The 21,712-nt window shown below is 36.3% G+C and overlaps 1 protein-coding gene across 1 annotated transcript in view; it reads left to right on the forward strand.

The window, feature by feature from the left end:
* The window catches only part of LOC140976446 (stromal processing peptidase, chloroplastic-like), a 32,154-nt gene extending 11,180 nt beyond the window's left edge, over nt 1-20,974 (forward strand). Inside the window, 17 exon segments of the mRNA XM_073440598.1 lie at nt 2,695-2,829; nt 3,041-3,091; nt 3,094-3,270; nt 4,414-4,617; nt 8,594-8,761; nt 9,551-9,700; nt 11,932-12,069; nt 12,584-12,811; nt 12,932-13,084; nt 14,126-14,249; nt 15,115-15,247; nt 15,413-15,533; nt 15,630-15,710; nt 17,069-17,170; nt 17,295-17,445; nt 17,541-17,663; nt 20,644-20,974. Of these exon segments, the coding sequence (XP_073296699.1) occupies nt 2,695-2,829; nt 3,041-3,091; nt 3,094-3,270; nt 4,414-4,617; nt 8,594-8,761; nt 9,551-9,700; nt 11,932-12,069; nt 12,584-12,811; nt 12,932-13,084; nt 14,126-14,249; nt 15,115-15,247; nt 15,413-15,533; nt 15,630-15,710; nt 17,069-17,170; nt 17,295-17,445; nt 17,541-17,632 (2,208 nt within the window). The 3' untranslated portion in view covers nt 17,633-17,663; nt 20,644-20,974.
* Nucleotides 20,975-21,712: the final 738 nt, after the last annotated feature.

Raw genomic sequence — 21,712 nt, forward strand, 5'->3', positions numbered from 1 at the left:
CATGGAAGAATATCTGATAGAATTCGGTTCTGAAGACATTCCAGGTAATAGGCGTACCTCGTTGCTCCAAGGCCCTCTTGGTCGTAATCCACCAGTTCTTGGCAACATCATGCAACTGGTGTCCTATCAGTTTCACTCTCCGCTCATCAATGTAGTCCAAAGAGTCAAACAACATCTCAATGTCATCTAACCAACTCTCGCAATCAACTGAAGTCTCAGTACCCTTCAGAGTCGGTGGATGGAACGACTGAAATCTCTTCAGCAAGGTTTCCATTGGTGTTGCTGTCACATCCATCGGATTTGCAGAGGTACTGCCCTGTTCTGGGATTCTTCGAGGAGGCATACCTGATTATCACAAGGGTTAGAAATCACATAATAAATATGTCTCAGTCCCTTTCTGAGCATCTTACCTCTGATAAAGAATCGGTTCTGATCCATTTCAAGAATACATATCACCATATCAAAATCAGATAATTCAGGTAAACATGTATTAAGGCAAAAAATCATGCTAGCAATCAAAAACAGGAAAGAAAACACATTCTACCCCGCTCACTAGCTCCAATCTCAATCTAAAGGATCTATCGCTCTGATACCAACTGTTGTGGGGACCCGGACGCTAATCATCTTCTTAATCGTCATTGGGATAATTGGATCAATGTAATTAATATGGGTCTACAATATTTTTTTTTTTTTTATATAGTGCGGAACGTAATGGAATCAATCTAATTATACATATCAGTATAATAGTACAAGTCTTGTACAACAAACATCAAACTCAAACTAAGGTGTAACAACTAAATGTCAAGTGTTCCAAACCCTATATACATCAAAGTCCGAAGTCTCCACTCTAATCACGATCTCTCTCATCTTCTTCCTGACCCCGATCCTGTCCCACCTGTTGCCATGCACACATAAAAACACGACAACAGCCGGATAATTCCGGTGAGAAATACATCCCAGTATAAATCAACAAAACATGCAATCATATAATCGATATAAAAGCATGAAACAAATATCAATCACATGTATTAAATCTGAAAACATAAATCGATATAAAACTGTAAATAACTCGTGACTCTACAGCTCAGACGAGACTCATTCCTAGTCTAGGGATCCCGGTTTCCAGACGTTGGCATACTATATCGAATCTCAGTAATAGAAGTAAATCCACTCCTAATCAAACATCGATATAAACCAAACATCAAGTGTCTTGACCTATCCGTCAAAGACTTTGGCACCTCCGCCAATAACTCCTCTGTGACAATGTGCAATGGGCCAGTGACTACTCTATCACCGTCTGGCACCTCTGTCACAAGACCAATCGTCTAATCACGCTTTCTATAACTCAATAGAACAAGCATATCAATTCAAATCAATGCATATAATAATAATAAGTATGTGGTTTAGGGAAACTCAAGTTATATCTAACTCGAGTCATTCTCCCAGGTTCGACATTGACTTATACCTTTCTTTCGTAGTCTCGGTCTGAAGCAATATAAGTGTTGAACTCAAGACTGTCTCTGTAAATCTGAAATGACATATCGAGAATAGCAATATCAACATTCCATTCACAATTCAATACCGAATCTGATCAATCTGAATTTAATTCAAATCAACGGCATAACGGCACAATCCCGATATCCCCGTCAATACAATAACAACATATATCAATTACAAACCATAACCCATATCCGTTACAATCTGTAATCAATCCATAATCCAAATCTGTTCAATTTCAATCGATAAAATTATAAAATCATAACAATTCCAAAATCAACTTGTTCTTCGATCTGACTTCGATTCTACGATGTCTAGTATCTCAAGAACACCATATACAGATCAAATAACAATTCCTCCAATATCATATTTTCAAATGATAACAGAACTCAATAAAACTTACGTCCAGTTGTAGCTGTCGATGAGAGGAATTCGGTACTGTGTTCGGATTCAAATTCTGACGGTTAGATCTTGTAAAATCAGAATTCTTGTCTTCGAAGGAAATTTTGAAAATCTCTTATGGCTACCTCGGTTTTCTCCTCTGGACATGCTGAATGGATTGAAGGATTTTAACATATATAAGCATGGTGAAGACAAGTGTCCTCAAATCCCATAATTGCACTTTAGTCCCTCAACTTTTCACTATTTGCAAATCGGCCCCCGCTCAATCTTTTAATTCAATTTCAATCCTAATTAATTACAAAAACCGTGGAATCTAATTCATCATTCCAAAAATTCATAAATTAAATAATCTCGGATTAAAATGATATAATCTCGGGCCTTACAGAAGTAGTGATTGAAACTATAAAGACCATGCAAAGTCAATCTGACAGTATTTTCTCAAAGAATCAAAGCTGGGCTCGATGGCTTATGATTAGTGTTTTTCCGATTTCCCTTGTCAGGCGTTTTGCGGATTACTCACCCGCTTCTATTGTAAACCCTTCTATTGTTATAATAAAGTTTAGTTTTCTATAAAAAAAATGTTTATGGCATTTTTACCCTCACCGCTATATTATGTGCATCTATATTTGGGTTGCCATAATATACAATTGGAGAATGTAGGCATGCCTAGATTTGCTTGGCTTTTGGGTCTATGAAATTCTCTTATAAGCATTTTTTTTCCAAATAATAGTTGGTCTAATTCACATGGTTTTGGTGTTATTTAAGCTTTAATTGCTTATTTGATGTGTTTTCTAGAGTTCAAATCCCCCATTTACCTCAGTGGAGTTAGACCATAGTGATTCTGGTAGAGAAGGTTGTACCGTTACCACTCTTACGGTGACCGCGGAACCTCAAAACTGGCAAAATGCAATCAAAGTTGCTGTGCAGGAGGTATGTTTGTTTTATAGAACAAGTCCATGAAGACAAGCCACATAGTCCTGTCTACCCTCCACTTTGTATTTAAATTTTTTTGAGAAAGCCGTGGCCTAAAATTGAAATAAGATGTCAATAACTGTATATATTTTGTTTTCCGTTGTTTTGGCTTTAATTCTGTATGATATTATTCATATGGTTGTTCTGTTTTTCATATCTTGCATTTTAGGTTAGAAGGCTTAAAGAGTTTGGCGTTACAAATGGCAAATTGGCCCGTTATCTAGTCTAGATGCTTTATTAAAAGACAGCGAACAATTGGCAGCTATGATTGACAATGTATCATCAGTAGATAACTTAGATTTTACGATGGAAAGTGATGCACTTGGTCATACTGTAATGGATCAAAGACAAGGACATGAGAGTTTGGTTGCAATTGCTGGTACTGTAACCCTTGACGAGGTAATTCTCCAGATGTCCTAGTGCACTTCCTTTCCTCTGATGGTGACTCTTTAGAATTTTGGCTTTGCATGATGATGAAGTATGATAATGTGTTCAACTTATCAATAAAAAGAGTGTGAAAATGTGTTGTCAAAGAAGTTGCCCATCTTTGGTGTACAATCTTTCTATATGTAGCGAGAATAAAATAGTGTTTGTAAGTGCCAAAAGACCCACACATACACAAATATGTTTCTTTTAAAACCTATGGGAAAGAAGTAATATTTTTTATCCTGTAACTTGCATGTTATCATTTTTTGTCATATTTTTGGTCAACTTACGGTCTTAGCGCTCTAATTTGTACTTCTTTATTTCAATTTTAGTTCTTTTTCACCGGAATCCTGACATGACATCAGCAATGTCAGATATCATGTAAGCAATTTTCGATAACACGTCATCATTTTCGGTGTCACCGTCATCATTTTCCGATGCCACATCGTAACTGATTATAAATTCTTAACTAAAATCCATCATGTATGTTTTGGCCAAAGATTTTAGTTAGACATTTTAATTCCATATTATCTTCCAATACATTTTTGTATGCATTTTAAAAGGATATCGAATGGATGATCTATCATTTTAGATCAACTGATTTTCAAATGCTTTGGTTTTAATTTTTCTTCAAATTTAAATACGTTCATCGAGAAGCAGCCTTACATTAATTTGAACATATAAAATTATGATTCACTCCTTATTTGGTCGGACTGGCACCGTCTTGATGGCATGACTTATGTTTCCTTGTATGTGTGTGTTATGGATCCTCGAACATACCTTCTTGCACTTATTTTGATTGGCTCTTCTCATTTCAAACAATACTCCCTTGTCTGTTTGATGGAAGAAATAATAGATATCTTAAAAAAACGGAAATCATTGATAAAGGATACACTACCATTTCAATTATTTATATAATGAGGTCGTTTATACACATCAACTATAAATCCAGACAGCAGAAAATTAAGAACACAGTTCGCAGAAAAGAAAATGAAATAAATCCTTCTATGAATCTGAAATGAATTTGGAATGATGAAACATGAAACTCATTTGGTTATGCTGCCAATATTTTAATAGCATGGCTGATGTTTTTCTTGACCCTTGTTGGTGTATTAGGTTAATTCCATTGGTGCAAAGATGTTGGAATTCATCTCGGATTTTGGAAAACCATATGCACCACTCCCAGCTGCAATTGTTGCTTGTGTTCCAAAGAAAGTGCATATTGATGGATGTGGGGAAACTGAATTCAAGTTAACACCGGAAGAGATTGTGGCTGTTATAGAAGCTGGTTTGAAGGAACCCATAGAGGCGGAGCCAGAGGTTTTTATTATTAATAGTCATATAGTTGTTTTTTTTTTTTGGTATGTTATGAACGTGTGAACATGATGAGAAAGAGTGGATCGTCCGCTCTTCAGAAATAGATTATTTCTTGTTTTTTAAATAGATGGATCGTCCACTCTTCAGAAATAGATTATCTTTTGTTTTTTAAATAGATTTAAAAAGGCTTCTAATTTTAAACGAGAGCTTATCAATACAAATTGAGAAAGCGGATGGAAATAGATGCTGGTTTACAGCAGTATACGGGCCTTGTAAACCGAGGGAGATGCATACTTTTTGGGATGAACTGGCAGGTCTGAGAATAATTTGTGGGGAAGAATGGTGTTTGGCGGGGGATTTTAATGTGGTGAGATCGTTAAATGAAAAATTGAGTAGTAGAGCTTAACTACAAGCATGAGGTGTTTTGATTCGCTGATTAGGGAGCTGGAGTTGTGTGGCCCACCGTTGTTGAATGCAAAATATATTTGGTTGAACATGAGGGCATCCTTTATTTGTCGCATGTTGGACAAATTGAGATTTTACATTGGAATAAAGAGGTCTTTGAAACGTTGGAATGAGATCGGCTGAATTGGAAAATAAAATGAGGCATTTGGATGAGCAAGAACTAGAGGGAAAGGGGTTAGAGGAGCTAACAATCGAGAGAAATGAGATCAAATGTGCAATAGAATAGCTAGCATGCCGAAGAAATCAGATTGATACTCAAAAGGCGAAAGTGAAATGGTTGTGTGAAGGGGATCATAATACAAAAATTTTTCATTCATCATTGTAGGAACAGATCAACCATTGTTAAATAAGAGGTGGTGGATATGTCGGTATCATCATAGAACGAGCAGATTGAGTCGTCCATAATAGAGTTCTTCAGAAAACTTTACAGTGATTCTGGGAAGATGGGTTGGGGAATAAAAGGAGTGGAATGGTGCTCTATCGATGGTGAGGAGGGAGTTGAGTTGGAGAGACTTTTTTTTAGAGGATGAGATTAAAAAAGCCGTGTTGAGAGTGAAAAGCCCTTGGCCCAAATGGCTTGACATTGGCTTTTTTCAGGAGTGTTGTTGAAGATGATCTAATGAAGGTTTTTGATCAATTCTTTGAGGTGGTGTTGTAAATGGTATTACTAATGAGACACATTTGCTTGATACCGAATAAACAAGGTTCCGTCAAGGTGAAAGATTTTATGCCAATCAGTCTGGCAACAAGTTTGTGTAAGATTATTGCAAAGGTCTTAACCAACAGATTGAAGAAAGTTTTACCCAACACTATAGTAGAAAATCAAAGTGCTTTTATAGAAATAAGACAGATTCTTTAATGTTGCCTTATAGCTAATGAGGTGGTGGAGGAGTTGAGGTGTAAAAAAAAGGACAGGCTTATAAAGTCGACTTCAAGAAAACGTCTGATAATGTGGAGTGGGGTTTTTTTGGATTATGTTATATTGAAAAAAATATTTGGAGAGAGATGACGTAAGTGGATTTGAGGTTGTGTTTCTACCGTTTTATTCTCAATTCTTATTAAGGCCTAGAAGTAAATTTAAGTGTGAGAAAGGACTCAGGCAAGGTGATCCACTTTCACCTTTCCTGTTTAATTTGGTAGTAGACGTGCTGAGCAGATTGATTGATAAGGCTAAGGCTTTGAATCTCATTCGGGGTTTGGAAGTGGGAAGAGAGCGAGTAGAGGTGTCACACATTCAGTTTGCGGACGACACTCTGTTCTTTGTCAAAGATGCAAGTCATTTGAGATCTTTGGTAGAGGTCTTAAACGCTTTCTTTCAGATATCAAGATTAAAGATCAATAAGGAAAAAGTGTCCTGTTAGGCATTAATTGAGGAGAAGAAGAAGAGTTTCAGTTAGCTCGAGAAATTGGTCGTGGGAAGGAAAGTTGCCCAATAACATATCCGGGGTTTCACTGGCTGAAACCCGATGAAAATGTCGTTTTGAGAACCCGTGTTGTCTAAGATGGCTAAGAAATTGGCAAGTTGGAAGAAAACATATATTTCTAAGGGGGGAAGATTAGCTTTGATTTTTGCGTTGTTGAATGCGCTACCAATGTATTTCATGTCACTATTTAGGGTGCCTAGGGGTATAACGGAGATCATGGAAAAAATTATGAGAGATTTTTTATGGGATGGAGCTAAGGGAGATTCACATTGTCACATAGTAACGTGGGAATCGGTTTGTAAACTGAAAGAAAGAGGAGGTTTAAGTGTTGGTAAAATTGTATAAGGAACAGGGCCCTGCTGGGGAAGTGGTGGTGGAGGGGCTTTCTTGAGGACAAGCTGCTTTGGAAGAAAATTATTGTTAGCAAATACGGTATACATGACAATGGTTAGGATGCAGGTCTAGCGAGATATGGTACTTTTCGAAGTCCGTGGAAGTTTATCGGTCTTTGAGGGTGGTGGTTAGAGGGGGTAATAGGATAAGATTTTGGGAAGATATGTGGTGGGGGGTTTCTTCCTTTAAGGAGCTTTATCCTAATTTATTCCAACTTTAATTGGTTCATAATGAAGCTATTTATAATTTCGTCCAGTTGGAGAATTATTCCTCTGCTCCTATATCTTGGTATTTGCATCTGCGGATAGATTTGAGGGATGAGGAAGTGAACGAACTAAGCTCTTTGTTAGGATCTTTAGAGAGTGACTGATTGGTTGAGGGGGTTGAAGATACCTGGGGTGTGAGTTGGGGATCTTTTAGAATTTTTCTCCTCCGAATCATTATGTTAGTCTTTCTCTCCGATTAGGGATTTCCCTCTGCTCGCGTTCTTTAAAAGCCCTATCCCATCTAAGGTTCAAATATTCTCGTCTACTGCAGAACTGTGTAAATTGCCCACTTGTGATATGATGCAAAAGAAATGGTCTTTGTGTGCTCTGTGCCATAATTTGTGTTTTTTTTGTGTCAAAAGAAGGTTGAGAATCAGGATCATATGTTTATTCAGTGTTCTTTCACGAGTATTCTGTGGTTCAAAGCTTTGGAGGAAATGAATTTGGTATGGGTAGTCCCGAGATCATTGGCCGAGCTTTTTGTGGCAGATCTTGGACGCAAGCTCGGTAAGAGAGGTAGAACTTTTTGGACAGTAATACTGTAATAGTACACTGTATTTGCTGGTCAGTATGGTTAGAGCGGAACAGACGGATTTTTTACGGTGAAGTTGCATCCAGTTGGATAGGGAACACTCATGATCATATGCTCATCCATTGTCCATTCACGACCGGATTGTGGGTTAGAGCTTTGAAAGAGCTTCGATTGGTTTGGGTGATGCCGAAGTCAACGAGGGTTCTTAATGGCTTTAGGACAGCTAACCGGTACGAGGGGAAGAATTTTTTGGCAAGTCGTGGTTCATTGCATATGCTAGATAGTATGGCTGGAAAGAAATAGAAGAATTTTTTATGATAAGGAAGAAACTGTAAAACATTGCTGGAAAAAAATCAAGATCAAAGTTGCTATGTGGATCATCAATCATGATGACTTCAAGAATGTCTCCATATTAGATATGTTGCGAGATTGAGATTATGTGTATCATTAATACAGCTGTGATATTATGTACTTCATGATGATAGTGGACAACTAGTCCACTGATGTACTTAGTTCTTATCATATCATTAATAAAATAACGTTTCTTATAAAAAAAAAGATTTTAAACACTTCTCGATTTCAGATCAGTGAGAAGTTGAAGTTTTATTTGTGTTTGAGTTGACTAGGATTTTTCTTGTCCTTTTTCATGTTTTGCGGATCTCTTGTACGTCTTTTTTACTTTTAACTTCTATTTAACGAATATATTATAGTTCCAATAAAAAAAAAACAAGAGCTTATGTTCATACGAGTTCTTGCCACTTTTCTAGATTTCTTTATTATCACCGCTCCTGTTCCTTACCCATTTTTTTTTTGTTGAATACCATTAGAAGAGAATTTTTTTAGTCCCCCAATTCTCTTAAATTGAGTACTAACTTGAGGATTCGTTTTCACTTTTGCAGCTTGAGATTCCAAAAGAACTGATATCAGCAGAACAGTTGCAGGAATTAAGGTTTCTGCAGCAGCCATCCTTCATTCCTGTTGACCAAGAAAAAGTATCAAAGATATATGATGAGGAAACAGGGATAGTCCAACGGCGTCTTTCAAATGGAATTCCTGTAAATTACAAGGTGAATCAATTTGATGTTCATTTGGATTTGCCAGAAGATTTTGTTCTTATTCTTAATAGTCACATGGTAGATGTTGATGTTGTCTTTCAAGGGTGTTCAAAAAACTGTTACTTGGATAAATTATCACTAAAGGTGTTCTTCCCCCAGCATATTGTTGTTGGACTGGTTTGTTAATGTAAATGTATCTGATTTGTATTTGGAAACACCTAGTTCCATCTATCTTGTTTTACCCAAGCATAAAGGTCTGAAATTGAAAATTGCAAGCTGCAAGGCTTTGCTAATCCTACTTTTTTGGCCACTTCGAGTCATAACTTTATTTGGACTGAGCATTTTGAACCAAATTTGTGGATATGTTTCATTTCTTTGATGGTGAAAAATTAGAATGTGATTCTTCCAGTGAAGCAGTTGTTTTTCATGTCAATTTTAAACTAAAGGTGTAATGACCCTGTGTTGTTCTTAAACTCTTATGAAGTCTGGTCCATATGCTGTTCTAGGCCTTCACCTTTCTCATCATTTGGTCCTATTAAACGCATTTGGTGAAATACTTTGTCATATTTCCTAATCTATGGCTATGATGACATGTTCAGTGGAGAAGAATGTTGATACTGGTCTTAAGCTGTAGTCTCCACTCTTAGCTATTGTCCTTCCTCACTCATGCTGGTCATGTGCTGTAGTCTCAAGTTATTATCCTGCACCATAGCTATTTGGAGAACAAACATCTTTACTTGTAGGTCCAGTTACCGTTTTCATAATCACTCTTACATATGATTCTTGTTGTCTTGCTACCAGGTATCCAAAAATGAAGCTAATAGTGGTGTCATGCGCCTCATAGTTGGTGGTGGACGAGCAGCTGAAAATTCTGAAGCCAAAGGAGCTGTTATTGTAGGTGTTCGTACACTGAGTGAGGGAGGTCGTGTGGGCAATTTTTCACGTGAACAGGTGACATAACACACCATTTAATTTTTATTTTTCTCCTTTTTGTAATCTATAATCTGTTTTTTCCCCGATATTTTTTTTATAAGAAACGTATTTTATTAATAATAAATTAAGTAAGAGTACAACAGTGGAAGTGGTCCACATTATGAAACACACAACATCAAATGTGTCTTAATGATACACATATTCCCAATTTCTCAATAAATCTAAAATCGAAACATTCTTAAAATCGTGATGATTGCCAATCCACATTGCAATGTTGATCTTTATTTTTTCCCAGCAATTCTCTGTAGATTCTTCGTTGTCCTCGAAAATTCTTCTATTCCTTTCCAGCCATACCGTCCAACATATGCAATGAACAACCACGTGCCAAAAAATTCTTCCCCTGGTACCAGTTAGTTGTCCCAAATCCATACAGAATAAATCCTTTTTGGACTTAGGCATCACCCAAACCAACCGAAGCTCTTTCAAAGCTCTAGACCACAATGATGTTGAGAATGGACAATGAATGAGCATATGATCCTGAGTCTCTGTTTCATTTCTACATAGCACACACCAGTTTGGGCACAAAGCAGTCGTGGGCCATCTTTTTTGAATCATCTCCGAGGTCGGTAGCTTACCCAAAGATGCTGTCCAAGAAAATAGATGGATCTTTTTTGGAACTGGAACTTTCCAAATAACATGGAATAGGGGAAAAACTGGAAAACGAGTATGTGGGAAGAAAGACTCATAGAATGATCTAACTGAGAAAATACCCGACGAATCCCCTCGCCACTGAAGAAAATCTTCTACCCCTTCAACCAACCTAACCGAATCTAAAACCCCTAAAAACTCGGACAACTGAGCAATCTCCTCGTCCCTCACAGCCCTTCTAAAATGAAAATCCTAGGATTGGGTAGATGTGACATTATCAAAACGGACAAAATATGATATAGACAGATTGTGAATTGATGATAACTGAAATAATGCTGGAAAAAGATCTTTAAAAGAAGAATCCTCCCACCATCTATCCTCTAACCTTGTTACCTCCTCTCACCTTAAATATGACTCTATGTTTAAAAGTCGGGTATACTCGGGAAATAAACTTCCATGGGCACATGTACGTGACGTTTATTGCCAACCTTGCATCCCACCCATTTTCTTGTAACCCATATTTACTCACAATTATTTTCTTCCACAATGTCCCATCTTCCACAAAAAATCTCCACCACCACTTTCCTAGCAAGGCCTTGTTTCTCAATATAATATTCCCAACACCCAATCCTCCTTTATCCTTCGGTTTATCACATGATCACACGCAACCAAGTGGCAATGAACATCTCCATCCGCTCCATCCCATAAAAAGTTTCTTGAAATCTTCTCCATTGATTCCGCTATACCTTTAGGCACTTTAAATAAAGACATATAATATATCGGAATAGAATTCAAAACCGATAATATCAATGTCAATCTTCCATCTCTTGACAAAAAAGCTTTCTTCCAAGTTGCCAATTTTTTCGACATCTTAGCCACAATGGGATCCTAGAAAGAAGCTTGTAACGGATTACCACCCAAAGGCACTCCCAAGTACTTAATAGGCCATATCTCCTTACCATACCCCACTTGTTGTGCCGATAATTCAACATCTCCTTGTTCACGGTGGATACCCAATAAAGCACTCTTTTCCCAATTGATTTTTAAGCCAGACATTTCACAAAACGATCTCACCACTTGCACCAAGAACCTGATATGATCCTCATTTTGCACAAAGAAAAGTGTGTCATTCGCAAACTGAATATGTGATATCTCTATCTTGTCTCTACCAACTTCGATCCCCTTTCCTTGGCTTTATCAATCAATCTTCCCAACACATCTACTACCAAGTTGAACAAAAAAGGAGACAATGGGTCTCCTTGTCTAAGCCCTTTGAATGCCCTAAACTTACCTCTCGGCCTCCCATTGATCATAACAGAAAATGAAACATTTGACACACATCCTTTTATCCAAGATCTCCATCTTCTTCCAAACCCATTTTTCATCAAAACAAAATCCAAAAAATCCCAGTTCACATTGTCGTAAGCCTTTTCGAAATCCACCTTCAAGACCCATCCTCTCTTTTTCTTTCTTCTCCCCTCTTCTAGCAGTTCATTCGCTATAAGTCCGCAGTCTAAAATTTGTCTCCCTTCAACGAAAGCATTTTGAGATTCCTGGTCACAGTTCTTGTAAGTAACTTTATCTATGATATTTATTTCCAGGTAGAACTTTTCTGTGTGAACCACCTGATAAATTGCTCTCTGGAGTCAACTGAGGAATTTATATGCATGGAGTTCCGTTTTACTTTAAGAGATGGTGGGATGCGTGCTGCTTTCCAGTTACTGCATATGGTACTTGAGGTAATCTTGAAGTTTTCTGCGGTATATGAATCTTAAATAAAATCATATATGTGTAGATGACACAGTCTCTTGTGTTATTTGACAAGTCATGTAGCTGCCAGGTAATTATTTTTTAGTTGTCTTTGCTCTCACCAATCTCATTTTCTGATATCCTCCTCCCTCAAAAAAAAAAAAAAAAAAAAAAAAAACCATCAAGAAAAACCTCCATGAGGAGATTCAATTGAGATTTTTGAGCTGTTTTTTGAACGTCAGAGGGCAGGATCTGTATTTTGCAGCTTCCGTAGTGTGTCAAATATGGTTTTTGTATACCTTTGATCTTGAACTAGGAGATGCTGCTGTGAATTGAAACCAAGAGCAGAAGTTTTGCTAAAAATAATGTGGACATCTTTTCCCCAGAAGATGATTACGAATTTATTCTGAATGCAGTCAAGTTGGATTAATAGACTGACAGTTGATCAATCTATGGACGTTCTCAGTCTTGTCATGAGTTTGAAAGAACTTCATATTTTTGCAGCATAATGTTTGGCTGGATGACGCATTTGATAGAGCAAAGCAGTTATATCTATCTTATTACCGCTCTATTCCTAAAAGCTTAGAGCGCTCAACTGCCCACAAGCTCATGCTCTCTATGCTGAATGGAGATGAACGGTTTGTTGAGCCCACACCAAATTCATTACAACTGTTAACACTTGCAAAAGTGAAAGATGCAGTGATGAATCAATTTGTTTGTGACAATATGGAGGTATACATTTTTGTATCTTCCTTTGTTAACTTAATAAATTTAGTTGAATGTCATTTTGAAACCTAGAATACCAAAGTGACAATCATCTTATAGAATTTTGACTTTTCGTCCATTTGTTAGGTGAGTATTGTTGGAGACTTCTCAGAAGAGGATATCGAGTCTTGTATTTTGGAGTACCTAGGTACGGTAAAAGAAACAAAAGGTCTTGAGAGAGCGCAACACTACCACCCAATCATATTTCGACAACATGCTTCAGATTGGCAGCATCAACAAGTACAGACATAACTTTATGATGTCTTGGATTTTCTATTATCAAATTTATATTGATGTAGTTTGATGTTTACGACCTCTATGTCATTCATTGTTCTGTTATCTTTAATTATTTGTGAAATGATTTATGTTATTTTATAATCCAACTTGCTTAATTTACCTATGTAAATAAATAATCGTCATATACGTGTAAGTGACAAATGAGAATTTATAGCCCTTGGAGGCATCTTTTTGTATAGATCTAGACAATGTTGGCGTTTTTGATTTATGGCTTTTGTCTTCACTTTATGACTTATAGTTTAGCATGTTTTGGAGGAGATTATGGGTATACACTTTGTTTATGCTTCCACTAGCAATAGCAAGACTTTGAGTTCCTATCACTCGCTAACTTTCATGACGACCGCCTAGACTGCTTCGTACAAAAATGCACATGTTCATTGTGTATGTGTTTTTGTGTGTTTTTGGGAAAGAACGTGGTCATTGTGTTCTGTCCATGTTTCCTCCATATGGGATGGCATTGTCCATTTTGATCATTTACTGTTATCTTCTTCTATCAGTTGAAGAAGCATTGTCGCTGGCAAATCTTTGTTAAGGCCTTTGTGTGCATCCAAGTTGATCTCTAAAAGTTACATCTTGATGTTTAACCTGAGGGAGAATTTTAATATTGAAGTATCTATCTAATTATGGTGTCACATCTATGCTATTTGGTATTGTGATAATTCTTATGGTTGAAAATTTCCTTTTCATATTCCCACTTGCGTAATTCATCTTATGAATGAATGTTGTCATCTAATTATAGAGAAGTGATTGAATTGAACCCTTTGAGTCATTTGCCTTTGCATATGGGCCGACTTAAGTATGCCTTCGTTGAATGTCCTCTCATGCTTTTTTCTTTGTAGTTATTTTATAAATTTGTTTTTCCAGTACTTATTGTCATTTGGTATCCAATCTTTTAAGTTTTTGTTGGTGAAATCGAGAATTTTCTCCTTGATGATGTTCTGGTTTGTGCCTATCCTGCATGTTTTATTAGTGCATTCTTCTCAGGTGTTTTTGGAGGACACAGATGAGCGAGCATGTGCATACATTGCAGGCCCTGCCCCGGATCGATGGGGTTTAACTTTTGATGGAAAGAATCTGCGAGATTCACTTTGCAATTCTGCTACATTTGGTGAGTTATTTGGGATAATGGACTATATGTGTTCCCCATTCATTTATAGTAGTGGCATGGGCATCATCTAAGGCATCTGTTTCGGCATGAGTTATCCAATGTAATTTGCATTTTGGTGATACTAGTTTCTAGTTGTACTTTTTTTGTTTGTGGTAGCCAACCCCTTTTTGACTCGGATTTACCTTCTAACAAGAAGCATATGTTCATCCATTTTGAAAAGTCAAAACTGCGGAGAGCTTCTGTCCTCCCACTTTGTTTGATCTATGTCTCTCCATGTCACTGTTTCTTAAAGGAAAAAATTCATTCTACTGAATATTTTGAGCTTGGCTAATGTCATTCAGTTCTGTGACAATAACCATCTCTGCTACTACCGAAAATTTGGGGGTGTATTAGGTTTCTATATGTGCGGAAAAGATAAGTTGCTTTAGGAAAAAAAAGGTTTAGTTGCTTTTTAAGCTTTTGCCTTGTTGATGTTAAAAAAAATTTCTTGTTTGGTTGTGAAAGGTATTTAGAGAATTTTTTTCACTAAAAATTAAGTGGTTTCTGGGTGTGTAAATGTTTTCTGTAAGTTGCTTGGTTTCTGTTTCCACGTAGGTAATATGATAAAACAAGCCATGTTGTAGCCAAAAAGGATGTGAAAGCGTCATTCACTATAAAATTGAAATCTCAATTAAAGTGCTAATGATAAATTGGGATCTAGACCGAATTTTTTTCCATTTGATAACTCTTCTCGTACTAGATTTTTCCACTTGTGCAGCACCGTGATATGGTAGTTTTTGAAAGTTTTCAAGTATACCATGATAATTGAAATATTGGTTTATCGTAAGGCATACACCAGAATATTCACTAGTGGTTTGTTTTCCAGATGAACATGTAAATTTTGATCTACAATCTGGAGAGTCTGAGAATGCTAAAAAGGGTGTGCAAGGGAAACTGCGGGGTCACCAATTATTTTTTGCTGTTACATTGGGACTTCTGGCAGAGGTCATAAATTCGAGGTAATATTTATGGTACCGTAAATGCCTATGCCAAAAGGGCACTAGTCATGTTTTCCTTAAGAATACTTATATACAAGGCTTTAGGTTCAATTCTCATGTTAATTAGTAATGGCTTGCGGTTGAGAACTATTGTTGCTATTGGTAATTTTCTGTCTCTTTGCACAGACTCTTTACAACCGTTAGGGATTCTCTTGGATTGACGTATGATGTGTCATTTGAATTAAACCTATTTGACTGGTTGAAGCTTGGGTGGTATGTGATATCTGTGACATCAACCCCTGGAAAGGTGCTTATTTCTTCTGTATAATCACCCATACAGATTTTTCATGTCCACTGGAATTACCTTTCTATCTTTTTTTTAACAACTTAACAACGTACACAGGTGCATAAAGCTGTTGATGCTTGCAAAAGTGTCCTCAGAGGTCTGCACAGCAACCAAATTGCTCCAAGGGAATTGGATAGAGTAAGTTACTTCTTAAATGATCATGAGTATTGAGTTGGTTCTTAAAATTTTCAATCTTTTACTTTTCAATTGGTTGAGATTTAGTAATTTTGACACTGTTAATTGTACCATATACTTGACGCCTATGGATTTATTACACGGTTGCCTTGTTTTGTAATGTAAGTTGTATCGATTTTCGTTAGCAACTACCAGTTCTTAAAGTTCAATCTTATGGGAGGCGTCTCAAGAAAAGTATGCTTGCCTCATGTACAAGTTGTAAACCAAGGCAAATATATGCTTGGAATCAACATCAAAGTTATAAATGTGCTTGATGATTTGGTATGGAGCAACAAATACGGACAACCTAATGAATTATATAAGGATTTGCACATTAGGAGTTTTAAACCTATGACTCCCTGGCACTAGTACCGTAATCACTTTTTCCAGTGTTATAGTGGAATTTGTCGGAAGTGGACCAACGATAGTATTTATGCTTTTAACATAAGGTTAAAGTTGCTGTCATCCTTGCGCATATTAAGAGTCCAGGGTCAATGGCAATACATTATTTTATCTTCCAGATCCCTGGTAGTAAAGCAAATGCATCAACCAGGTGTTATTGTTAGTTTTCTCTCTGTATTTATATATGAACGGCCTTGTGTGTGCTAGTTGGCTAATTCAGTGTCATTTCCATGTATGTTCCTTTTCAGGAATGAAAAACAACTCAATTTTTTGGTGACTTGCTAACAATAGAAAGTGTTTCTTTTCTTTCTTTTCTTTCTTTTTTTTGAAATCATGACTACTCACTAGCGATTGTAAGTGAACCTTAAATTTAACAGCACAATATGGCAATAATGACCATTGAAATTGTTTATTAGCAAGTGTTTATCATGGATTTTAACAGCCCTAAGCTCAAGAAATGTCCATTTAGTTGTTCTGATGATTAGACTAAAGCATAAATTATGGTCACACGGTGTGATGATTTTTTCTTCTTCTGCCCTATCTTTAATAGGGGGTTGGCTGCACTTACAACCCCCATGGGACCTACGACAATGACGGAACGCCCTGTATAAGTTTTTATTCGGAATGTGAAATTATCAGATAAAAAAACGATTAATTTTTGAAATGAGCCTTCCGTGTGGCATATAGTGTTAAAATATATAGGATTGCATGTTTATGGTATCCGAAGGCACCTTGAAACTGTCTATAAACACTGGTAAACTGCATAATTTCACTTTCATATGCCTACCTACCTCACCTTTGACCCTGATTATTTGGGAAAAAAATCCCCCAGGCGTTGTACTCCCTGTGTGTGATTGGACGGTGCCGTTATTCCAAATGGATGGTTGTTTTTCACCTCGTTAACTCTTATTCATTTACAGGCAAGACGGACACTGCTAATGCGGCATGAAGCTGAAATCAAGTCGAATGCTTATTGGTTAGGATTGATGGCTCACTTGCAGTCGACATCTGTCCCAATGAAGGTAACAATTCATAGGAAATTAATTGCGGTATTTGCAGCCTTCCCCAACATAAAACTTTCCGGTTTTCTAGCAATTCCGTACTTTTTTTCCCTCTTAAGAAAATCCACTTTTATACATTTGCCAGGATATATCTTGCATCAAAGATCTCACTTCACTATATGAAGCTGCTACTGTTGAAGATGTATATGTAGCGTATCAGCAGTTGAAGATAGATGAGAATTCATTGTACTCTTGCATTGGGATTTCTGGGTCTCAGGTTGGGGAAGATGTCACAGGTGAAGTGTAATTTTGTGTTATGAGTTGAAATATGTTTCCTTTTAAGTATTTATGATCTACTTTATCCAAGTTCTTTATTAAACTCCTTTTGCAGATTCCATTGTGGAGGAAGAATTGGTGGAGGGACTCCATAATATTATCCCAGTGGGACGGGGTTCGTCCACTGTAACACGGCCAACGACATGAATGCTTTACATGAAGAATTTGCATTTTTCATGTAAGGTTTAATCTTTTTGTAGGTTGCTCATTCGACCTCATAGTTATATATCATTATATATGTGAATAAATAAAATTAACACAGTGCCTTGCATGAAACAAAAAAAAGAAAGGAAAAAAAGACGATTAATTGAAGCCTATGGTAAATGAATCACCATTTTCTGTGGTTAGAAAAATGTATTCCTGCTTTGTAATATGTCTTCAAATTTTCTATTTGCCTTGGGTCTTTGTAGTTTAATTTTTTTTAATTAACATATATTCCCAAGGCATATGTATTTTAGGTGCTACATACCATGAAAAGGTATGGAATTTTATTCAATCTTGCTATGAGCGTTTGGGTTGCGAAAAAACTAAGTATCTAACAGATAAATGAGATTCAAATGTTAAGACTGACAAGAAGTTGCACAAGAATAGATTCAGCTAGAAAGGGTAATTTAGAAAAAGGTTGGGGTCTCATATGGTTTTGCCTTATGAATTTTTTACCGATAAAGGCCTCTGAAGAAATTAGAAGAAATGCAAATAGTAAACTTAAATTATACGGATGCCAAAATTTAAAATTTGGGCCTAAGTATCTAGAATGACGTAATTTAGTTTGATATTACTAGATTGTTGGTTTGAAATTGAGCATATATTAGTGTTTCCCAAAATTTTTTTGGAGCCAAGGGGTGGATTTTGTATGATTCAAATTGTATTATTTTCACCGATGAGATTTGGCTACGGTCCAGATTTAATTGTTATCCTGTTATTTAGGATAATGATCCGCGGAATTAGATAAGGTGTGTCTTTTAATGTTTGTTTAAAAACTTTACTGTTTACCACAATGCTTTTTTTTTTTTACACTAGTCATGGATGAACTCACTTGACACATCAAGAATGTTACCATGGTGCATGATGTTGTAGATGACTTTGTCTTGATAGACGAGACATGTGAACGAGTAAATGCCAAGCTCGAATCTTGGGGGAACACGGGAAGTGAAAGGTTTTAGAAAGATAAGAGATGACGAGATATCTGTAATGGAGAGCTATAAGTACCTAGGATCGACTTTGTAAAAAGACGGAGCTATAAGTACCAAGGATCGACTTTGTGAAAAGATGAAGGGTTTGGTAGAGATGTTTACATAGAATACAAGTGGTACGATTGATATGGAGTAAGACTTCAGATGTTCTATGGGATCATAAGGTATCTACATAGCTTAAAGGAAAGTTTTATAAAACGGTAGATAGACCTGTTATGTTATAAGAAGCTGAATGTTGAGCCATAAATTGAGCTCACAAGTAAAAGATGAGAGTCGCAGATATGTTATGGTAGATATGCGAGAATACAAGGATGGACATCGTAAGAAATGAAAATATTAGAGAGAAAGTTGGGGTTGTGTTTATTGAAGGAAAAATTCAAGAGACACATTTAAAATAGGACATTATCTTAGGCGACCAATAATGTCTCAGTTAGGCGACGCTAGACCACGGCAAATATTCATTCTAACCGGGCCAGAGGGATGAAAAAATTCATTTAAATTTAGATTAGGACATAGATGGGGTTATAGCATAATGACATAGGACGATGCATATAGCCAATTCCATTTGCTGGAATAAAAGCTTCTTGTTGTTGCTTACTACAAGCTATCCAGTTAACGTTATTCATTGTTAGAGAATATTTTTATATTAGAAAATAATCAAAATATACCTATGTTGTCTTGTATTATACATTGAAAGCTTTACGTGTTAGATTTTATTAGGGGATAGATTTTATAATTTTTCTAGTAGATTTTTAAAAAAACTTCTTTAGTTGTGTTCTGGTTCGATCAATGGTCCATCGAGACTATTTGTTACTAAATTAAATTAATAATTTGAATAATATGTTGTCTTATTAACATTGATCGGGACCAACTTAAACAATTACAAATTCGGGACTTTGTGTGGTACTCTTCCTCCTTATTGGAGTGGATAACGAATGATCCATGTTTCAACTAGATGTGAGTGATTCCTTCTTATATCATAATGTGTGCATGGAACTACCTCCAGGATATGTGCTCAGGGAGAGATGGTTGCGAGCTTGAGAAAGCTATTTATGGTCTGAAACAAAAGACCTTGCATACTTCGACAAAATTCATCTGGGTTATGATTGTTGGTTTTCGCCATTGCCATCCAAATCACTCCATACTTGTTTGTCGTAGTTCGTACAGAGCAGTGATACTAGTTTTTTGTGTTGATTTTCTTTTTCCTGATAGTATATTACTGGTTTAGAAGAAGTCAAAGATGACATTTTGTGACCATAGACATCGGATGACCTAGATACCTTCTTCGGATAGATAGAGCTAGCACATCTGGAGTTGTTCTATCATGCACTTGACCTTTTACAAGAGACTGGACTACTTGGATGTAAGCCTGATATCATTCATATGAATGTTCACTCTGATTTCTTAACCACAGATGGAGAAACGTTCAAGGAATCATCAAAGTATTGTGGACTTGTTGACAAACTTATATATTTTACTATCACCTGACCTGATATGTTATTTGTTGTTGGATATCGGGGGTTTGCCTTGAGGATATTTGCTTATATGAAAAAATGTCTTGCAAACGGCTTGTCGTATAGAAATATAAGACATCGTAATGTTGAATCCAATGCAAACTCTGGCTATGGAAGTGATGAAGCATCTCGAAAATCTACATCATGTTTTGTATGGATGTCGTAATGAACAAGATAATCATCACTTTGTTCTACCATCTTGGGGGCAAATTACTGATATTTTCACGGAAGACTTGGGGGCTGACCTATTTTCAATTGTTCTATTTCAAGCCGAACATAATTTGAGACTTGCATTGGAAACTATACTTGGATTGTGGGTTGGGGCACTAGGTCCGTTAATTTTTTAAATTTGTATGGCATGTCTTGTATAGTAGAGAGAATCCAGACGATTTTTTTTTTATCATCCGATCACTCTTCAACATTCATGAAACGCATATAATTTGTTTGACAGGTTGAAGATACTTGCATGGAGGTGATTTTTCCAACGATTTCTAAAGAATGATAGCATTATCAGAAGTCCAACAAAGAAAATCGGCGCGGCTCTGTTGAGGAGCACTCGGAATCAAACTCATGCAATGTTGGTGAGGGATTCGTATCATGGGTTGCACAAAACTGGATATAACACATAGTCCGACCATTATTCGATACGAATAGGATATCTGGAAACATGACAACTGAACTTGATATTTGTTGTACTCATATTACATTATTTTTGTACAATGGGGTACGTTACATATACAAACATCTCAGTTTGTTTTGGAATTGACTAGCTTTTAGATTATTGTATTTCATGTCTTTTTACGCGTTTCAGGGAAAGATATCGCATGATATACACACAAATATATATATATACATATATACATATATATATATACATATATATATATAGAGAGAGAGAGAGAGGGGATTGAGTGATCTTTGTACGTGTTTCATGGTCACCACTCGTGCTAAAATAAAATTTATTATAAAACTCTATTATTTAAATGCCAAAACTATAAAATCCTTAATTTAAAAACATACACCATAATTTGAAAAAGTCCAATAAAAATATTAACTTACTAGTCACGAAAATCAGTGCAATAAAAATAGAGTAAATAGTTATAAAATGTGCATAATAAAACTCGTGAACTACAAGGTCCTCGGGTTTTCATTGTCAGTAGTCCGAGCCTGCTCACTGATCACCGCCTCCCGTGTCCTCAACTACGTCATCTGCATCGATCAAGTCTAGTGAGTCTAATGACTCAACATGCATAAACCGTGAATAACGAGTAATACTTAATAAAAATACATGCAATTTAAACTTAGCTTGTACATAAAATATTATAATCATAAATAGTTTTTTTTTATTAATTTAAAAATTAAAAAATATTTCAAAAATACTTCAAAATAAATTAGTTTTCGAAAATGCTTTAAAACGTGATAAAAAAACAACGGACACTGAGTACGTGGCAGTGTCCAAATGAATAACACACACAAAAACTCCATAATTGCTTCAAACAAACTTTACTTCATAAATGAAT

Source organism: Primulina huaijiensis, chromosome 5, assembly GCF_012295235.1.
Source record: "Primulina huaijiensis isolate GDHJ02 chromosome 5, ASM1229523v2, whole genome shotgun sequence".
Taxonomy (NCBI): Eukaryota; Viridiplantae; Streptophyta; class Magnoliopsida; order Lamiales; family Gesneriaceae; genus Primulina; species Primulina huaijiensis.